The sequence below is a fragment of the Mustelus asterias genome, chromosome 14 (genome assembly GCF_964213995.1).
Source record: "Mustelus asterias chromosome 14, sMusAst1.hap1.1, whole genome shotgun sequence".
NCBI lineage: Eukaryota > Metazoa > Chordata > Chondrichthyes > Carcharhiniformes > Triakidae > Mustelus > Mustelus asterias.
Window position 1 is genome coordinate 39,636,158 of NC_135814.1, and position 15,322 is coordinate 39,651,479.

Sequence of the window (15,322 nt, forward strand, 5' to 3'; positions counted from 1 at the left end):
TCAGTGGGCTTAAAGTGGATATTTGTTGATGGCCTAACCTCAGAAATGGAGTCTGAGAAATTGAGCAAGTGAAGGCAAGAGTCAAAAACGGGTCACATGAAAACAAGGGAAGGATGTAAATTGGGAGTAAAGACAAAATTCTTTAGTTCAGGGCAGGAGCAGAAAATAGCATAAATGCAGTCATCAATATATCAGAGAAAATCTTGAGGAAGGAGACCTGAGTAAGACTGGAATGAAGACTGTTCCACATATCCAATCAGGCATAACAAGGACCCACAGGGATTCCCATAGCAACACCTAAGAAGAGCAATTTGTTTGCAGAGTGCTGCTTCCATCCATTAATATAAATGTCTGCCCATAGGAAATTGATATAAGTTTACCTGACAGAAGTGGTGCTCGGTGTGCAAATTTCTCCTTTTATTTGAAAGGAGTGAGTGGAGTTAAGGGAGAAACTGTTCAGTGAGAGAACACGTTCATCCAGGTGGACATGATGGTGCTGAGTGGGGACAGATTGGACCTACATTGAAGGAAGCAATGGAGAGCCCACAGTCCATCTGGTGTGGTATGGAGGTGGTCATCCATGGTGAAAAGGAGACCGTTAAAGCTAAAAAACTGGGAATTATTAAAGTCGTGTCTAAAGAGTCACAAATATTGGTGAGAAGAGAAGGGAGAAAATCCTCAAAATATATGCAAATCAATATTTCAATTAAACAGCAGGGAGTAGAAGCAATAGACCTTGCAATGCATGTGTAACACCAACCACAGCAAATACTCAACAGATTTTGGTCTCGAAGAAAATATTCTGTATAATGTATATAATTTTATGATATTTTATATTATGTTTTAAACAATATTTAACCATGGAAGTAATACAAGCTAGAGAAAGGTGATGAGGATCTGAAAGATTTATGCAGGAGTCTAAATCCCAAGAGCACCATTCTTCAACTAAATCACGGCATTTTTTGAGGTAGGTCAAAACAGAAGCACATCAACGTTCCCTGCCTGTGTTAGGCTGACAATCCAATTCAACACTGTCATTTTTCCTTTTCATTTTTATTGCATGACTACAATGGCCTCACATACAAAAACAGATCTTCCAAGTGACCCTTCAGTTGTCAATCAATGAACTAGCGCCCTGCCTAATAAATGAATGCAAACAGTTCAGAGCAGAATTATCTTTTTTGACAGATGCGTCAGATAATGTTTAATCTTAAAATGGTTCCCAGGAACGGGCCGATGACAAAGATGACTCCCCCACATGACCGGAATGATAACTAAGCTCTTGGCTGCGTCTCATAAACTTCATATCCACAGAAAGGTTCAGATGATTCCAAACATCACAACATAAATTATTAATGGATTGGAGCTATTTAGGATCTCTGCAGTGCTGCAGCATGAACAAAAATAACAGAAAGCAGCAAACGATAGTCGGCTCCGAAGCTCATCAGGAATTCCTCTGATAGCTAACTTCAACAAGTCTGGGAGAAAATAAGTCTGAGAAGCCCAATCGCAGGAATCCTAACTACACAGGGATGGCAGCGAAGGAGTGAAAACTTAAAAGTGGGAAATTTTAAATATTTAAATATGCATATTTAAAGTCTTGTGTGCAGCTCAGAGCTGAACAGATTCTTGAAGTGACTGGTGGAACTGAAAAGAAAAGGGGAACATTTAAGATCGCTTCTTTTAAAAGTTAGGGAACAGAGAGATACAATTATTAGGAGTGCTGGGGATTTTCACAGTAACTTCACTGCAGTGTAAATGTAAGCCTACTTGTGACACTAATAAATAAACTTTAAACTTTAAGAACTTTCACATGTTGTGCAACGGGCCAACTGGAAGAAATAGGACTCATAAGGCATATCGGGCCCGATTCTCCCATCCTGATGTGCAAGTTTTATGGCACGTCGGGTTGGGAAATGCACATATCGGCTATTTCACGGGATTCGCGCATGTGTTCCCGATGCATGCGCGTCTCCCACAGCCGGAGAGCAGGCGCAGTCGAGACCGCGCTGGAAACCGGTGGGAAGACTGGGTAAGTGATTTAAATCTATTTTTAATCTATTTTAAATGTCATTATCGGGCCCGGGACTGAATTCTCCAGGCCCAATAGCATCTCCCACCTGGCCAGGAGTATTTCACTCCGGCGGGGTTTAGAGTAGCTCCACACTTGCGGGGAATTAGCAGGAGACCCCGCTGGAGTGAAGGAGGGGGCAATCAGGGCCCTCCAGGGAGTCGAGTTGAGGGGGCGTGGTGCCCGCTGGGCATGGGCACCCTGGCAGTGCCTGTGTCCCCTGGCACTGTCCAGGGGGCAGCTTGGCACTGCCCACTGGGCATCAGGCAGTGCCAAGAGGGAGGAGCCTAGGGGGAAGGGTCATGGGGGTGGGATCCTTTGTGGTCGGAGCCTAGGATTGATCGGTGGGTGTGGGGGAGTCCTGCTGCCACTCTGCAGATAGGATTGGTCGGGGCTGGAAGGAGGCCAGCAATTGGGGCGGGCTGGGGGGGGGGGCGGTCTGCCTCCAGTGGAGACAGGGGGGGGGGGGGCAGGGGGAGAGTGTCTGCCGGGGTGGGGGGCTAGGGGGGAGGTGGAATTCCCTCCAGCAGTGGGAGGGGTGGGGGGGCCGGAGATTGAGGAGCTCCGAGATGGGGGAGAGGGATGGGGGGGTCGGGGCTGGCCCGGGAATGCTTGCGTGGGCTGCGATTGGGCTGTGGGGGTGTGGCGAGGGGCAGCAGTGTGGGGGTCCCAGGCTGGCCAGCGATCGAGCTGGCCAGCAAACGGCAGGCTGACAGTTCGAGACCACTGCGCATGCGCAGAGTTCCGGAACTGTCAGACTCTGGTGTGAATAGGCCCCGCCCCCCGAGCTTTTAATGATATTCATGATTGTGACCTCTGCATTGCACAGAGTGGGAGATTTGAGTCTGAACTCCCACTGAACAAAACAACCATTTTTCTCGCCAATTCAGCACTTCGAATTTTTTTGGGAGAATCGGGCCCACCATCTCCTCGCTGCACAGAAAGTGGAAAGTCATCCATGGGGACCTATCATAGAGATAAAGGTGGTAACAGACAAACATGGAAGTTCTATGCACTCTCTTCCAATGTATCTGGCAGTGGACTGGGAAAGCAGAGGAGCCATCTACCCTGCTGTGCACCAACACCCTGGTTGCAGAGCAGCATTGAGAAACAGGCAGCTTCAGCAGCGTCTGAAAACTTTGGTCCATTCATGCAAAATCCAGCTGACTGAAGTCAATGTGGGGGCCCTGAATGAAGTACTGCAGGTCTTGAAGTACCATCAGCAGTGGCTGGTCAGATTGCAAAGTCGACAGAAGTCTCTCAGAGAAGCTAAAGGATATTGATTCAGTTTCTCAGGAATTTACGGAAGTTTCTGATTTCTTGAGGTCCGTTCTCCAAATGGTAGAACCAGAATTCCCCATACCTGTAGAGTCACTGCAGTAAATAGCTCAGAGGCTGTTGCTCCTGATGCCCACTGCACAAAGGAACAGTCCATCAACCCTCCACAATACCTGCACCTTTTCAGGACCAGGTTGCCAAGTGCCCATGACAAAGAGTTAGCTTATCCAGGTCCAACCCAGGACTTGAGTGAAGGGCCATCTATTCTAAAAGATTGATAATATTTGGCAGCAGCTCTCTGCAACTCAGAGTCCAGGTCCTCAAGTAGCACGTGGAAGAAGAATTAGAATGAGACAAAAAAATGTTTGCATGGTAAGAAGGGATGCACATTATTGTTTTTGTAAATAACCACAATAAATCACTGTAAAATGTAACATAAAGACTGCTGGCCATTTGATTCTTTTATATGACAGTCTTCTGATGTTAAGTTTCAGGATAAGGATGGGATTATTAACTGAGCAGCAAGAAAATACTTAATCATAAAGAGGTCAGTGAAAAGAGGGAAATCTTTGATGGGGTTCAGATTCAGTATTACTCTATTCATCTGTGACAATGTGCCAGATGAGTTTACCTCTTAGCTATCTATGTACCTTTGTGTAGACACAATGTCACATGAATCTAATTACTATAATAGCCACCAAAGCTTTAGAAAATCCAACAATTCTCGTCCATTTGCCTGGAACCTCAATAAAATGTATTAATTCCAATGTTCTGACATACAAAAGGAATCTGAAACAAAAACAGAAAACTCTGGAAAATCTCAGCAGGACTGACAGCATCTGTGGAGAGAGAATAGAGCCAAGAATATTGGTAACTGGCTTTAGCCAGCATAATTAAGGACCCCACGCACCCTGGACATACTCTCTTCCACCTTCTTCCGTCGGGAAAAAGATACAAAAGTCCGAGGTCACGTACCAACCGACTCAAGAACAGCTTCTTCCCTGCTGCCATCAGGCTTTTGAATGGACCTACCTCGCATTAAGTTGATCTTTCTCTATACCCTAGCTATAACTGTAACACTACATTCTGCACCCTCTCGTTTCCTTCTCTTATGAAAGATATGCTTTGTCTGTATAGTGTGCAAGAAACAATACTTTTCACTGTATACTAATACATGTGACAATAATAAATCAAATCAAATCAAGGTGTGTGTGTGAGCGAGAGGTTTGTGTGTATGAGAGAGTAGGGTGAGTGTTTGTGCATGTTGTGAGAGAGAGAGAGAAGGGTAAATGTGTGCTTGTAAAAGAGAGGTGAGTGTGTATATGTGAAAGCGGAATGAGTGTGCGTGCCTGCTTGCGAAAGACTGAGAGTTTGTGTATGAGTGATGGAAAGGTAATAGTAAATTGCAGACGGTTAACATCATGCCTCCCGAATTCTACTCTTTGTCACTGGCAATCTGACTGTTTATTTAGCACATCTTAAAAATCTATGAAGTTTGTACCAGGGGGGTACTACAGTGAAAACCTGCCCAGTGGCACAGTCAAAATTTCCAGGCCTACAAAGGCACAAATTTGGACATTTTAAGGCTCGAGTGTCCAGATTCAGCTGCCTCTTCCTTTACTGCGGATCCTTGATTGACTTAAACCTTTCTGCTTCCTTTACGTTGTTGCTTTATTTAGTATTCCTGAAACAGGATATCCTTGTAAACATCACTTCAGCACAAAAAAAATCTGTTACCGTTTAGTGAGTAACCATCAAAGAATACAGAGATGATAAATGTTCAGAGTCCTAAGGATTGATTTCTATGTATCTCTTTGCCTGATGTAATGAGCATTATGCAAGCATAGTACTGCATTTCTGAGACAATCCTATGGAGCCAGCATGTACCTGCGGAAGGCATGTGTTAGGTGGAGGATTATGAAAGAGGTAAGAAGAAGGATTCCCACCTCTGTTTCCCATTTGAAATATTAGCCGCATGTTTCAGTGCAAGGATACTTAGAAAAATGTAACATTGGAGCATGCTGCTACCTCTGAATTTCCAGGTCCTACTCCTGGCTTTGGCAAATGGGTTACAGGTGTGCTGCTCATGTTTATCATAGAATCCTACAGTGCAGAAGGAGGCCATTCGGCCCATCGAGTCTGCACCGACCACAATCCCATCCAGGCCCTACTCCCACAACCCCATGCACTTACCCTAGCTCGTCCCCCTGACACTAAGGGGCAATTTAACATGGCCAATCCACCTAATCCGCATATCTTTGGACAGTGGGAGGAAACCGGAGCACCGGAAGGAAACCCACACAGACACGGGGAGAATGTTTAAATTCCACACAGAGAGTGACCCAAGCCGGGAATCGAACCCAGGTCCCTGGTGCTGTGAGGCAGCAGTGCTAGCCACCATGCCACCATCTAGCTCTCAGGCAGAAGTCAAAAGACGGCAAGCCCTGTTGAATCTTGGTATGTTACATCACAGAGATAGATCATTTGATTTTTAGGCTGGTTTCTCTACTCAAGTCACATAGTCTAATCGCACTTTCCTGCTTGCTACCCATATCGTTTAATATTCCCAATGCTTGAGACTTCAGCAAAGATCTCTGGCAAAGAATTCTATATTCTCATCTCCTGTTAAAATCCTTATGACGAGTTTAAATATGCTTTTAAGTAGAATTTTCAGCAAGTTTTGAAAGAATAAACTGGTGTGGATATGTTCCCCAATGTTTGATGACTAAGTGGTAACAGATTTTACGTCGGCGACAGGAAATTTCAATTCAGCTTACGTTATAGTATTTCTAAAAGCGGCTGAAACCTTAATGATGAATTCATCAATTTGAACTGTATTATTGACATGTAATTACTGGGTATCACTGACTGGTTCTGCCAGTCAAAGCACTCTTCTTATTTTTCTAGGCTAATTGGGCTTTCCATGAGGCATATTTTATCTGCCAAGACATAGGGCTAATTAATTATATTAAGGACACACACCTCCTCTGTAAATCTCACATATCACACTGGTAGTTCCTTTACTAAGATAATGACAAGCTCAGTTTTGATAAATAAGGATTGATATTGTGATTATGTGCTTTACACCTCTGGAGCTTATATCAGGGACGCCTCATAATTTCTCAATAAGTGCTTTCGATAGAAAACTCACTCCACTGGAAGCATTGTGAAATTGGCCCTACCAAATATTTAGTTCACAAACTGAACGACACACATCTGAAAAAAAAAGACACTTTAAAAATTGTAACCATGCCTGTTTAAATCCTCCCAGATTGCCTGATTTTAACTATGATTTTATTTTAAAACAACTCCATTATGTTAACAGGTATTTAATCCGATGCCCACCTCAAAAGAGTTGTCTTAACTCATTCATTGCTTATTTAATTTTCCAGATCACAGCAAGGAGTAGATAGGAGCACTACTAATATAAGAAAATATTTATTTAAGATCTTCATCCACTTCTTACTGAGCTTAAAGTATTCAACCATTCAGCCCAATATTAAATTGCACATTTGAGACTTTGTGCCATATTACCAGCCAGCTGAATATAATCAAGTACAATTTAATCCCCAGGACAAATATAAAATGGTTCTCATCATAATTTCACAAACTTTGAATTATAATCATGAAAACTGAAAGTTACAAATGAAACACCCAATTACAACTGCACGGTTACGTTACGGATTGTGATCTGTGTGAGAGATGAGTCTTTCTTTGACTGCTGCTAGTTTTCAGGACTATGTCTAGTAGTTTGAAAGCAGCAATTTCAAAATGCACACAGCTATCACATAAGTTCAGGATGCATCTGCGAAACTGTTCTTCCACATGGTTGGAATTGCGGAAGCACTTTAACAATACAAATAATCCAATATTGCACAGGTATCAGATAGAAAACTATAATTCACTTCCATGTGGATATTAAGGTGGCTAATCCTTCAGTGACTTAAATCACAGACCGTCAGCCTATGGCCAGGATTTTCTAGTCCTGCCCTTGGCGAGAATTGTCGCGGACGAAAAAGAACATTTGACGGACCAGCGAAAGGTCCGGTGACTTTGGCAGGAATTTCTGGGGTTCCACGGTGGGCAGGACTGGAAAATCTCAGCCTATGTTCTTTTTTCTCTGCACTGTCCATAGTTAGAATGTCTTCTAAGTGTCTGATTAGCATACAGCCCCACTGTTAAAGTCTACTAACTTTCTCAAGACCAGCAGCATGGTGGATATAATGACAATGAAGCATTCATCTTCAGGCTTGTTTCTGAGCATTATTCATATATCACAAATACCCAATCTAACCGACCCCTCATAGATTTTAAACAGTAAGCAGATAGGAGCACAAAGCAGTGTTGGATATTTTATGTTTCCATCAACTTTTGTCATTGAAATTAGCGAATGGAATAAAACATATCCCAACATGTTTCAACATGCTAAGCCTTACCTTTTTCAGGAACCTTACACCATAGGAAAAGATGTAAAGGTAAAATGTAAACTTCCACCTGCAGAGGAAGAAAATATACAACAATCATAAGGAAGCAGTTACTCTTTGTAATTAATATCAGAGACTTACATAATCAATAACAGTAACATTAGAAGAACATGAAACTGTTATGAGGTCAAGATCTGCTACAATACACATTATTTTAAATTCATTTTACAGGACATGAGCATCATTGGCTGGGACAGCATTAATTGCCCATCCCTAACTCCCCTCCAATTCAGAGGGCATTTGAGAGTCAACCACATTGCTGTGGCTCTGGAGTCACATGTAGGCCAGACCAGGTAAAGTGGCAAATTTCCTTCCTGAAAGACCATTAGTGAACCAGATGAATGTTTTTATCACAATCAACAATAGTTTCATGGTCATCATTAGGCTTTTAATTACAGATTTTTATTGAATTCAAATTTCACTATCCGCCACGGCAGGATTTGAACCTGGGTTCCCAGATCTTGTTCTGGATTTAGTCAAGTGACAATACCACTGCGCCACTGTGTTCCCAATCTGAAAAAGAGTCCGATATTCAGATGGAAGCAGGCACAAGTTTGCGTAAATATTTGTCACGAGTAACAAGTTTACTTTGATTAGTTGTTGAGCAATAATGAGCAGGGCCCCATAGTCTTTCTAATGGTCCATCACTGGTCTAAGTTCTGGGTGCACGTACATCGAATTGACACAGGAATTTCCCTGCATTCACTTAACAAATTTGCTGCTTCTTGGTTTGACTCACAGATGATGTACTCACAGCAGCTTCAACCTGTCTAAAAATACAGTAATATAAACATCAAAATATGAAGTATATTACAATGAATTTTAAATTCTTGTTAGCTATTGCTATTACAGTCCTTGTCCTAGCAGTATAAATCTCTGCCTGTCTTGTGATACAGTGACATAAAACTTAATCTGGCGCTGCGATGTTGGCAGCTGTCAGTGGCAGGATACAGAGAGCTAAATTAAACTTCATACTGCCTGCTCATTTCAATGATTTCATTGCCCAGCCAACGCAAAGCACACTGTTGATTGGTTGGACACGTCAGCAGAGGGCCAGTATCTAAGTGGCTTGCATCATTTAAAGCTAGTACGCACTGCTTAAAGTTAGCCTGCACCTCCGCGAGTCAAAGAGTATCGTGGATAGCACGTATAGAGAGGTGGTCACATCGCAGGCTCAGACTCCGCAGGCAGGAAGGGAATGGGTGACCACCAGACAGAGCAAGAAAGCTAGGCAGGCAGTGCAGAAATCTCCTGTGGCCATTCCCCTGCAAATCAGATATATGGCTTTGGATGCTGTTGAGGGGAATGACCTCTCTAGGGAAAGCAGCAGCAGCCAAACCCGTTGCACCATGGTTGGTTCTGCTGCAGAGGGGAGGGGTAAAAAGTGTGCCAGTGCAATAGTTATAGGGGATTCAATTGTAAGGGGAATAGACAGACATTTATGTGGCCGCAAACGAGACTCCAGGATGGTATGTTGCCTCCCTGGTGCTAGGGTCAAGAATGTCTCGGAGCGGCTGCAGGACATTCTGAAGGGGGAGGGCGAACAGCCAGTGGTCGTAGTACACGTTAGTACAATTGACATAGACAAAAAAAGGGATGAGGTCCTAAAAGCAGAATACAGGGAGCTAGGAAGAAAGCTAAGAAATCGGACCTCAAAGGTAGTGATCTCAGGATTACTACCGGTGTCAGAGTGCTGGTCAGAGTAGAAATGACAGGATATATCAGATAAATATGTGGCTGAAGAGATAGTATCAGGGGGAGGGTTTCAGATTCCTGGGGCATTGGGACCAGTTCTGGGGGTGATGGGACCTGTACAAATTGGATGGGTTACATGATGTCCTGGGGGAGTGTTTGCTAGAGCAGTTGGGGAGGGTTTAAACTAATATGCCAGGGGGATGGGAACCTATGTAAGGAGTCCAAGAAGGAGGGAGCAAAGACAAAATGTAGGTAGAAAGTTCCAACTACATCAAAAATCAGGAAAAAAGTTAAAAGGAAGGAGAACTCAGGAGACGTTATTAATGGAAGTGTTAGAGTCCAAAAAGAAGGTACAAAAACTAGCATAAGGGCAGTTTATCTGAATGCTTGTAGCATTCGAAACAAGATAAATGAGTTGACGGCACAAATCATTGCGAACGAGTATGATTTGGTGGCCATTACAGAGACATGGTTGCAGGATGGTCACGACTGGGAGTTAAATATCCAGAGGTATCAGACTGTTCAGAGGGACCGACAGGAAGAGAAGGGAGGCGGTGCAGCTCTGATATTTAAGGATGACATCAGGGCGCTAGTGAGAGATGATATGGGTTCTATGGAAAAAAAGGTTGAATCCATTTGGGTGGAAATTAGAAATAGTAAGGAGAAAATGTCACTGATCGGCGTAGTCTATAGGCCACCAAACAATAACATCATGATGAGGCGAGAAATAAACAAAGAAATAACTGATGCATGTAAAAATGGTACAGCAATTATCATGGAGGATTTTAATCTACATATCAATTGGTCAAACCAGGTCGGTCAAGGCAGCCTTGAGGAGGGGTTCATAGAATGTATCCGCAATAGCTTCCTTGAACAGTATGTAATGGAACCTACAAGGGAGCAAGCTATCCTAGATCTGGTCCTGTGTAACGAGACAGGAATAAATAATGATCTTACAGTTAGGGATCCTCTCGGAAGAAGCGATCACAGTATGGTTGAATTTAAAATACAGATGGAGCGTGAGAAGGTAAAATCTAATACCAGTGTCTTGTGTTTAAACAAAGGAGACTACAAAGGGCTAAGGTAGACTGGGAGCAAAAACTTTATGTTGGGACAATTGAGGAACAGTGGAGGACTTTCAAAACGATTTTTCACATTGCTCAGCAAAAGTAAATACCAGTGATGAGGAAGGACTGTAGAAAAAGAGATAATCAGCCATGGATATCTAAGGAAATAAAGGAGGGTATCAAATTGAAAGAAAATGCATACAAAGTGGCAAAGATTAGTGGGAAACTAGAGGATTGGGGAATCTTTAAAGGTCAACAGAAAGCCATGAAAAAGCGATAAAGAAAAGTAAGATGGATTATGAGAGTAAACTAGCTCAGAATATAAAAACAGATCGCAAACGTTTCTACAAATATATAAAACGAACAAGAGTGGCTAAAGTAAACATTGGTCCTTTGGAGGATGAGAAGGGGGATGTAATAACTGGAAATGAGAAAATTGTTGAGGCATTGAACAAGTATTTTGTGTCGGTCTTCACAGTGGAAGGCACAAATAACATGCCAATCATTGATGTCAGGAAGGCTATAGCAGGTGAGGACCTAGAAATTATCATTATCATGAAAGAGGGAGAGTTGGGCAAGTTAATGGGGCTAAAGGTAGACAGATCTCCAGGTCCTGATGCATCCCAAGATACTAAAAGAGATAGCAGGGGAAATAGCAAATGCACTAGTGGTAATTTATCAAAATTCGCTGGACTCTGGGGTGGTTCCCGCAGATTAGAAAACAGCAAATGTGACGCCACTGTTTAAAAAAGGAGGTAGACAAAAGCAGGGTAACTATAGGTCGGTTAGCTTCTGTAGGAGGGAAAATGCTTGAATCTATCATCAAGGAAGAAACAGCGAGACATCTGGATATAAAGTGCCCCATTGGTATGATACAGCATGGAAAAAGGCCAAATTTGAAGAAATGAGAAAGGATCTAAAAAGATTGGGACAGGCTGTTCTCTGGCAAGGATGTGAATGGTAAAGGAGAAATTTTGAGAGTGCAGAGTTTGTATGTTCCTGTCAGGATTAAAGGCAGAGTGAATAAGAATAAGGAACCTTGGCTCTCGAGGGATATTGGAACTCTGATCAAGAAGAAGAGGGAGATGTATGACATGTATAGGCAACAGGGAGCAAATAAGATGCTTGAGGAGTATAAAAAGTGCAAGAAACTACTTAAGAAAGAAATCAGGAGGGCTAAAAGAAGACATGAGGTTGCTTTGGCAGACAAGGTGAAGGATAATCCTAAGAGCTTCTACAGGGTATATTAAGAGCAAAAGGATAGTAAGGGATAAAACTGGTCCTCTTGAAGATCAGAGTGGTCGGCTATGTATGGAACCAAAAGAAATGGGGGAGATATTAAATAGGTTTTTTGCATCCGTATTTACTAAGGAAACTGGCATGGAGTCTATGGAAATAAGGCAAACAAGTAGGGAGGTTATGGAACCTATACAGATTAAAGGGGAGGAGGTGCTTGCTGTCTTGAGGCAAATCAGAGTAGATAAATCCCCAGGACCGGACAGGGTATTCCCTCGGACCTTGAAGGAGACTATTGTTGAAATTGCAGGGGCCCTGGCAGAAATATTTAAAATGTCGGTATCCACGGGTGAGGTGCCAGATGATTGGAGGATAGCTCATGTTGTTCCGTTGTTTAAAAAGGCTCAAAAAGTAATGCGGGAAATTATAGGCCAGTAAGTTTGACGTCAGTAGTAGGTAAATTATTGGAAGGAGTACTAAGAGGTAGGATCTACAAATATTTGGATAGACAGGGACTTATTAGGGAGAGTCAACATGGCTTTGTGCGTGGTAGGTCATATTTAACCAATCTATTAGAGTTTTTCAAGGAGGTTACCAGGAAAGTGGATGAAGGGAAGGCAGTGGATGTTGTCTACATGGACTTCAGTAAGGCCTTTGACAAGGTCCCGCATGGGAGGTTAGTTAGGAAGGTTCAGTCGCTAGGTATACATGGAGAGGTAGTAAATTTGGATCAGACATTGGCTCAATGGAAGAAGCCAGAGAGTGGTAGTGGAGGATTGCTTCTCTGAGTGGAGGCCTGTGACTAGTGGTGTGCCACAGGGATCAGTGCTGGGTCCATTGTTGTTTGTCATCTATATCAATGATCTGGATGATAATGTGGTAAATTGGATCAGCAAATTTGCTGATGATACAAAGATTGGAGGTGTAGTGGACAGTGAGGAAGGTTTTCAAAGCTTGCAGAGGGATTTGGACCAGCTAGAAAAATGGGCTGAAAGATGGCAGATGGAGTTTAATGCAGACAAGTGTGAGGTATTGCACTTTGGAAGGACAAACCAAGGTAGAACATACAAGGTAAATAGTAGGACACTGAAGAGTGCAGTAGAACAGAGGGATCTTGGAATACAGATACACAATTCCCTAAAAGTGGCGTCGCAGGTAGATAGGGTCGTAAAGAGTGCTTTTGATATATTGGCCTTTATAAATCAAAGTATTGAGTATAGGAGTTGGAATGTTATGGTGAGGTTGTAGAAGACATTGGTGAGGCCGAATTTAGAATATTGTGTGCAGTTTTAGTCACCTAATTACAGGAAGGATATTAATAAGGTTGAAAGAGTGCAGAGAAGGTTTACAAGGATGTTGCCGGGACTTGAGAAACTGAGTTACAGAGAAAGGTTGAATAGGTTAGGACTTTATTCCCTGGAGCGTAGAAGAATGAGGGGAGATTTGATAGAGGTGTATAAAATTATGATGGGTATAGGTGGAGTGAATGCAAGCAGGCTTTTTCCACTGAGGCTAGGGGAGAAAATAACTAGAGGACATGGGTTAAAGATGAGGGGGGAAAAGTTTAAAGGGAATATTAGGGGGGGCTTCTTCACACAGCTGCCAGATGAAGTGGTGAATGCGGGCTCACTTTTAACATTTAAGAAAAACTTGGACAGGTACATGGATGAGAGGGGTGTGGGGGAATATGGTCCAGGTGCAGGTCAGTGGGACTCGGTAGAAAAATGGTTCAGCACAGCCAAGAAGGGTCAAAAGGCCTGTTTCTGTGCTGTAATGTTCTATGGTTCTATGGTAGGTTGTTGCATAAAGTTAAATCTCACAGGATCCAGGATGAGGTATCTAAATGGACACAAAATTGGCTTCTTGACAGAAGCCAGAGGGTGGTTGTAGAGAGTTGTTTTTCAAACTGGAGGCCTGTGACCAGCGGTGTGCCTCAGGGATCAGTGCTGGGCCCACTGTTATTTGTCATTTATATTAATGATTTGGATGAGAATATAAGGGGCATGGTTAGTAAGTTTGCAGATGACACCAAGATTGGTGAGAACATTACATGTGCAGTGGACAATGGGGAGCCTGTGGATGTGGTGTATCTGGATTTCCAGAAGGCATTTGACAAGGTGCCGCACCAAAGACTGCTACATAAGATAAAGGTGCACAGTGTTACGTGTAATGTATTAGCATGGATAGAGGATTGGTTAACTAACAGAAAGCAAAGAGTGGGGGTAAATGGGTGTTTTTCTGGTTGGCGATCAGTGACTAGCAGTGTGCCTCAGGGATCAGTGTTGGGATCGCAATTGTTTACGATTTACATCGATGATTTGGAGTTGGGGACCAAGTGTAGTGTGTCAAAATTCGCAGATGACACTAAGATGGGTGGAAGAGCAAAGTGTGCAGAGGACATTGAAAGTCTGCAAAGGGATATAGATAATCTAAGTGAGTGGGCGAGGGTCTGGCAGATGGAGTACAATGTTGATAAATGTGAGGTCACCCATTTTGGTTGGAATAACAGCAAAATTGATTACTTTTTAAATGGTAAAAAATTGCAACATGCTGCTGTGCAGAGGGATCTGGGTGTCCTTGTGCAGGAATCTCAAGGAGTTGGTTTGCAGGTGCAGCAGGTAATTAAGAAGGCAAATGGAATTTTGGCCTTCATTGCTAGAAGGATGGAGTTTAAAAACAGCGAGATTGTGTTGCAGCTGTATAAGGTGCTGATGAGGCCACACCTGGAGTACTGTGTACAGTTTTGGTCTCCTTACTTGAGAAAGGATATACTGGCCTTTCTCCAGCAGAGGAGGTTCACTAGGTTGATTCCAGAGTTGAGAGGGTTGACTTATGAGGAGAGACTGAGTAGACTGGGGCTATACTCATTGGCATTCAGAAGAATGAGGGAAGATCTTGTAGAAAAATATAAGAATATGAAGGGAATAGGTAAGATATAAGCAGGGAAGTTGTTTCCACTGGCAGGTGAAACTAGAACTTAGGGGGCAATGCCTCAAAATAAAGAGGAGCAGATTTATGACTGAGTTGAGGAGGAACTTCTTCTCACAAAGGGTTGTGAATCTGGAATTCTCTGCCTAATGAAGCAGTTGAGGCTACCTCATTGAATGTTTTTATGGCAAGGATAGATAAATTTTTGAACAATAAAGGAATTAAGGGTTATGGTGAGCGGGTGGATAAGTGGAGCCGAGTCCACGAAAAGATCAGCCATGATCTTATTGAATGGCGGAGCAGGCTCATGGGGCCAGATGGCCTACTCCTGCTCCTAATTCTTATGTTCTTAAAGAGGAAGTGCTTAATGGCTGGAGCAGTTGCTGGCAGTCACACAGGTAGTGACACCAGCATGGGAAATATTGAAGAAGGACACCACCTTTAACACTGCACTGAAGGTCTCAGTGAGCCAGATGGAAAGGAGGAGTGGTGTACTGTATCATAGAAGTTGAGCAAGGCATCCAGACCCACATAGAGAAGGCAGTGAAAGCAGACTGCCATGG

General features: G+C 43.0%; 1 protein-coding gene across 3 annotated transcripts in view; it reads right to left on the reverse strand.

The window, feature by feature from the left end:
* cers6 (ceramide synthase 6) overlaps nucleotides 1–15,322 on the reverse strand; it is a 291,866-nt gene that overhangs the window by 132,344 nt on the left and 144,200 nt on the right. For all 3 annotated transcript variants that reach the window (XM_078228207.1, XM_078228208.1, XM_078228206.1), the window contains exon 4: nucleotides 7,786–7,843. In XM_078228207.1, coding sequence (XP_078084333.1) covers nucleotides 7,786–7,843 — 58 coding nt within the window. The remainder of the gene's footprint in view (nucleotides 1–7,785; nucleotides 7,844–15,322) is intronic.